Consider the following 6,568-nt stretch of genomic DNA (forward strand, 5'->3'; position numbering starts at 1 on the left):
TTGCCATAAGCTTTTATACAAAATAATTGCAGGCTTCAGATACAGTAGTAGTGATGAAAACCTGTCTCCCGACAAATACATAATGTAATGTGTTGTTGGTAAAGAGAATACAGTTATTTTTTGTTTCAGGATACAAGGTAAAGAGTGGTACAATTACCTTGTCCAAGTAAAATGAAATTATGAAGAGTTTACAGTTAAACCTTTTCAGGAATTGCTGATTTTACATACAGCAGCTTTAATATTTGTTTGCAAACCAGCAAAACACATAAACATTAAGGAACAATTGCTAAAATCATTTATGTTTCTGCCATTAGAAGACGACAAGATATTCTTACAAAAATTATCAAACGCAATTTTGCCTGTTTAGGGACTACGTGGCAAAGATCAGTTATAGTCCCAATTCTTTAGGATGTTGATGTAGAGAAAGTAAATTACGTGCTCAGGATCTGACAAGAACAGAATCAAAAGTACTTGTGTTCTGAATTTAACCACTTAAAAATCTAATCTGCTTAGAAGAAATAGTTTATATAATTATGGAAACAGAAATTAGCTTAGATAAGTAAAGGGAGGGGCTAGTACTGTTATTCTTAGTCCATTACATGTTTCTTCCACCTCCTGATGTCTTTTGGAGCTTCCAGGCTGTTCTTTCCATACCTATTAACAAATTATCTCATTCACTCCAACCTGAATGTCACCAGATGTCTTGTCTTTACCTTCTTTTCCTCATTCCATCCAGATTCGTGATAGGAACTATCTCCCTTTCTCCTGCCTGGGCTCAGACAGTGAAAACTTCAAAGTGACAGACTGATCCCCTGCTCTCAGTGCCTGTTCTTGGCCTGCCCCACTGTACTCCAGAGCTGCAGCCGCAAGGGAAGCCTCGCTGTGCCACTTCGCTCCTAGTATGGAGAGACCCTACTGTTGGGCTGGAGCTGACTCAACATCGGCATCAGAAACTGCAAAGGCAAAATCCCAGCAAGAACAGACTCTCTGGGGATTCAAACCAACAAACTAAAAGAGTTTCTACTGAGCCTGTGCAAACTGAATTTTTTCAAAGCCCGATTTTCAGAGAAACGGTATTGCTGGTACAAAAGCAGTTCATCTCCCAAAGGCCTTCTCCGGAACAGAGGACTTGACACAAAAATTCTCAGACAGCAGTCAGCATGGGCCAAACTACGTATATCTTCTTACTTGCCTTCTCACAGACATGTCAGTGGTTTTGGTCAATACATTTTGAAAACAAGATTTTAGCTTCATGTGGACAACGTGTGTTAACTCCAACCCAAATACTGAAAAGTCTGAACAGTTTTAAGGAAATACTTTAACAGTAGTTGTAACCGGCATGTCAACAGCATGTCCGGCAGGCGCTGCCATCAGTCCCACCGGCAATGGTTCTCGCAGTTGGCTCCAGCCGTTAATAGACAATCAGGTTTCTTCCTATGGGAGCCTGTGCACAGGATTTAACTGAGTTTTGTTTACCCCAAAAGCTTGACAAGCCAGCGTTATGTTACTGAAATAATTTGGGACAAAGCATTCTCAAATATTCTTTGACATTCATTTTAACTCAAACATTCTTTGAAATTCATTTTAACTCTAAGCAATTTGTCATGTAAATTTCTAATGTGCTGCTATACTCTCAGAAAATTCAGTTTGTGCTCAAAACTGCTGGAATTGGATAGTGTGCCATGTTTTGTGTAAGTATCCTCATATCATGTCTGGCTTAAATTCATCTATAACTAGAGAACTAGCGTTTGTTGTGTGTCGGTAATTGCTTACCAGTCTCCGGGTGTTTTCAACAACCCCGGCACTGCCTGCTCAGAGACTTGGATGCAGGGTTCATCTCTTCAAAAAGCATCTGTAAGATCTTTTGTTGTACCACAAAAAGGAACGGTTGCTGATAACAGTCACTAGCAGCAACTCCCCCGTTCTAAAAGTGAACTGAAAATTATTTAGCTGTTAATCTGAGACAAAAACACGCAGGCAACAAGTTGGAGAATTGGTAAAGCAGCCCTGGCTTCTAGGCCATGCATAGCGTATTAATGTATACAGTAATGTCTCAACTTGTGGATTTGATTGTCCTGAATAAGACCGCAGAAATATGCATCCAGTGGTGCAAAACTCTGAAAGTAAAATACTAACAATGTATTACTGCTTAAAACTTCTGAATTGTCAGTCTCCCGTGATCCCGTGAGGGAGAGATGAGGCAGTGCAGGCGAGCACGGGGACTTCCTCCGCCGAGCGGTCTCAGAGCCGCGCCGGGGCGGCGCTGGTCGGTACCTCGCGGGTCGCGGTGTCGGAAGGGACGGAGGACGAGCCGGGGAATTGGCGGCAGCGGGGAGCGGGCTCGGCCCCGGCGGGCGGCGCTGCATCGGTGGCTCGGCGCTCGCGGAAGGCGCCGCATCGGTGGCTCGGCGCTCGCGGGCGGTGCTGCGCGGCGGTCCCGTCGGCTCCGGCATGGCGGGGTTCATCAACTTCGAGGACGAGGAGGAGGTGAGGGCCTACCTGGAGAACCTGCACGTCGAGTACAGCTACCAGTGCTTCAAGGAGAAGGACCCGGACGGTAAGCGGCCCCACCCTGACCCCCTGCCCGGGGGCTGGTGGGAGCCTCAAACCCCTCACCGGTGCCTTGCAGGCTGCCAGCGCCTCGCCGACTACCTGGACGCCGTGAGGAAGGACTTCGTGGCGGCGGCGCGGGTGCTGCGCGACAACTGCGAGGCGCACGGGCACAGCGAGAGCTGTTACAAGCTGGGGGCCTACCAGGCCGTCGGCAAAGGTGAGCCGGGGGTGGGCAGTCCTGGCGGTCGTGCCGCTGCCTCCGCTTCCCCGTCGGGGGCTCCTTTCCTGCCCTCATGCCGTCAGTTGCCTCTAAACCCCTCCTGGTCGCTGCCTGTGCCTGGCTTGGCACAGTGGTCGGGGTGTCGCGGGTTCTTCACCCGCAGCACAGAGGACGCCGGTCTGTGGTGGCCCTGCCAGGGGCGTGAACTTCTCTGTGTACGGGCACCGGGGTGGGGAGGGCGGCTGATGCGTGTGAGGAGACACAGCTCTCGCTTTTGTAAAGGTGCTGAACACCTGCATTTCCTCCTGACCTTGAAGGAAGAACTACCTGTCCTGCCCCTTTTATGGTCGCATAATAAAAGCTAGGGAAGGGTGGAAACCTTAAATTGCTTCCTTTTGAAGAATCAACTTTAGGTTAACTGTGTGTATTAGTTTTTTATAATTATGTCTGTATAAGTGGTAAGTATATCCAGTGCTGAATGTTGCTGTGTGTTCTGTTCTTAAAATTTGGATTTCTCTTTGTCTCGCTGTTCTTTTGTAGAGAAAGTAAGGAAGAAACAAACTTACAGACTGGTAACACTGCTTACATAAGTAGGCCCTAAGTCTGCCCAAAATGTATCTGCTGGTACAGTAATTGGAAGCAGTTTTACTAGTGAGTCTTCTTCCAAATGACAATACTAGGAAGGAACATATTTTTACTGTAGTTCAGAACTAGTAATGATCTCAGTGTACCTATAGGTATACTGGCAAAAGAATACTTTGCCTAGTGTAAGCTATTAAGAAATCCATAGATGTAGTAGTGGAAAGAGTTTTGTTTCTTTTTTTTTTCATCTGCATAAGCTGTTGTGATTACTGGAGAGTGGAGGAGGGTTTCCTAACTTGAATTTGTAATTAAGACAACGATAGTGTCTCTCAAGTCCTAAATTTTGTCTGTAGCATCTGAAGTGAGGGTGGCCTGGTTTCGGCTGGGATAGAGTTAATTTTCTTCCCAGTAGCTGGTATAGTGCTGTGTTTTGGATTTAGTATGAGAATAATGTTGATAACACACTAGCTACTAGGAAGAAAACTCTATCCCAGCCAAAACCAGGACAGAGGGATGCTGTATTTCCCAAAGAGCACTGGGAAGCATGCTGTAAAGCAGAGCGCTCCCACCTGTTTTAGCACGTCCTTACAGTAATCTTTTGGTTTCTTGGCTGACAGGAGGACTCGACCCAGATTTGAAAGCTGCCTACAACTCTTTTATGAAGTCATGTGAGAAAGGTGGGAAGAAGTCAGTAAATGCGTGTCATAACGTGGGGCTGTTGGCCCATGATGGGAGAGTAAATGATGATAAACCTGACCCTGTTGTCGCTAGAGACTATTACACAAAAGCCTGTGATGGCAATTTTGCTCCTGGCTGCTTCAACCTCAGTGTACTATACCTCCAGGGAGCACCTGGGGTCCCTAAGGACATGAACCATGCTTTGAAGTACTCGCTGAAAGGGTGTGAGCTGGGTCACATATGGGCTTGTGCCAATGCCAGTCGAATGTACAAACTGGGAGATGGCATTGAGAAGAATGATGCCAAGGCAGAGGATTTGAAAAACAGGGCAAAACAGTTGCATAAAGAACAGAAAGAAGCCTCAAGTTCTTTAACGTTTGGGGAGTAAAACTGTCAGTTGCAGTTATTAAGACTGCATTTTTACATGGCAAGTGAACTTGTTATTTAAATTGTGAACATACAGTTTTCATTCATAATAAATACCCTGTAAGTATTTGCATATGCAAATAAACTTATATTTTTGTGGATGCAACAAACATGACTAACTCTGCTGTGCCTTTTTACATTTTTAAATACACAAGTTCTTAAGTGTATTGCTTAGATCCCTTCTCTTCTTTAAGGAAGGCAAAAACTTCTGGCCTTTTGGAAGTTTGTCCCCATGGTTTCAAGTATGAAGGGCTCTCGTGTCTAGCGCTTCAGCATTGAGGCTGGTGCTTGGACCAATTCTAACACACACACACAAGAAAATCACAGTTGCAAGGTAATCCCATCTTGGACATTCAAAACTGTGCCATCTCTCTTACAAGCAGTTGTGGAACTTTGGTAGTGTGCACACTTGGGTGGTCTGCTCTAAGGCTGCTTTGTACCAGGATGGCTTGAGAAACTTGAGTAGGTTTATTTGCTGAAGGTATTGTTATCCTAAGGTTGTATTTAGACTTGCTGATTTAGTTACTTTGTCATCATACCATCAGAACAGCACTTGTCACTAGGAAAAAAAAATAGATAACTTGTTACAGGGAGAAGTAGTAATTTGATATCTTGCTGACTTTTAAATTACATGTTTAATGTCATAATTTCATCTGAGAAGTTTTGATTTCTCAGTTCAGCCTGTAGGTTTTACAGGCTGTTAGTATAATTATTTAATTTGTGCAAATGTGTTTCATTTGATTGTAAATCAATGTTATGGAATTACTGGATATACTTTGATTTCTAAATAATTAAGCATTTAATTGGAGCCAAGCCAAAAATTTCTTGTCTAAGAACATCTTCAGTAACAAACTGCGTTCAGGAAACAGGGCCGGGTGGGAAAGCTGTGAAGAAACTGAGGGGTGGATCACTTCAGCATACAAGTAAAAGCTGTTCTATAGTAATGTGCAGTCTTGGGATGGAGTTGTACTAAGCTGCTGTCTTCTTAAATGGAGGTCTAGCCTACAAAATTGAAACAGATTTCTGTTGGGTGACAAACTCTGAATGCTGGTGCTTTGCCATTCACGATGTGAGCTGCATCGTGTGTGCTCGTTGATTTGAGATGCCCGCCTGTGCAGGCCCCTGCTCGGTGCCTGTGCCTGGCTCTATCACAGACCTCGCTTTACCGGGAGCACTGATTTGCACAGGGAGTGACCGTGCAAATGCTATTGTCACTAGTCTCCTTCCTGCTTAACTTCATGCTTCGGTGTTATACTCAATCCAATGACTGCTTTTTGGTCCCATCTGCCATTTTTGTATATTTGTTGACATTTCTAAACATTGTGATACGAATCTTCTACAGTACTCTTCCCTCCCCCCCCCCCCCCCCCCGGTAAAAAGCAGCTCACAGTTGCTTTGTATTATCTTTTAAATAAAAAAATAGTATCTCTCAATCTGAAAAGAAAGAAACAAATGTCTTGGTAACTGAGAGTGAAAAATGACATGGAGAGTTCATCTACAACAGAGTTGGTGTGCAAACATCCTGACGTGGGATGTGGCACTCCAGTGCAAGTGCTGGATGCTGCACTCAGTTGCTGGGTTTGTGCTATATATGTTCAGAACACATGAAGACGTTCTGTTAGAGCTGCTAACAATCTGGACTCTCCGGTCCAAAATGAACGTTATGCTTGAAGGACCAGAGGATAGTTCTGGATACTGGTTTATGCTACAACCGTACTGCTGAAAGGATGTCAGCTCGCTTGGCAAGTCAGCAAAGTGCATGCATTCGTGTGCTCCTCAGCATTTCAACCTGCATACAGCCATTGCAACAGCTGAAATTAAAGAATGATTTCTAACTAATTTTTACTATTTTTTAGGAAGAATAGTGAAGTAAGTATGTTAGTATGTTTCCTGCTACCTACTGCTTAAAAAACTCAGAACATCCCAGATTTGCACAAACAGCAGCTGGCTCTTTCTTCCTCCTCTTAGGCTGTGGCATAAAAGTCAAATTGTCTAAGTCCTCTCAGTTCTTTCAAAGCTGTTCTTAGACATCTGTGTCACTGAAGCTTCACTGTACTGAGAAAGCTTCAAAGTATGTTAATTGATTTATGCAACTTTACTATCACTCTT

The 6,568-nt window shown here is 44.2% G+C and overlaps 1 protein-coding gene across 1 annotated transcript; it reads left to right on the forward strand.

Annotated features, from left to right (window-relative positions):
* Window positions 1–2,408: 2,408 nt before the first annotated feature.
* Window positions 2,409–4,574, forward strand: COA7 (cytochrome c oxidase assembly factor 7). Its single transcript, XM_076340189.1, has 3 exons — window positions 2,409–2,557; window positions 2,630–2,770; window positions 3,973–4,574. The coding sequence occupies exons 1-3, from the start codon at window positions 2,452–2,454 to the stop codon at window positions 4,419–4,421; spliced, it is 696 nt and encodes a 231-aa protein (XP_076196304.1). The 5' UTR covers window positions 2,409–2,451; the 3' UTR covers window positions 4,422–4,574.
* The last annotated feature ends 1,994 nt before the right edge of the window (window positions 4,575–6,568 follow it).

This window comes from Aptenodytes patagonicus, chromosome 5, assembly GCF_965638725.1.
Source record: "Aptenodytes patagonicus chromosome 5, bAptPat1.pri.cur, whole genome shotgun sequence".
NCBI classification, from domain to species: domain Eukaryota; kingdom Metazoa; phylum Chordata; class Aves; order Sphenisciformes; family Spheniscidae; genus Aptenodytes; species Aptenodytes patagonicus.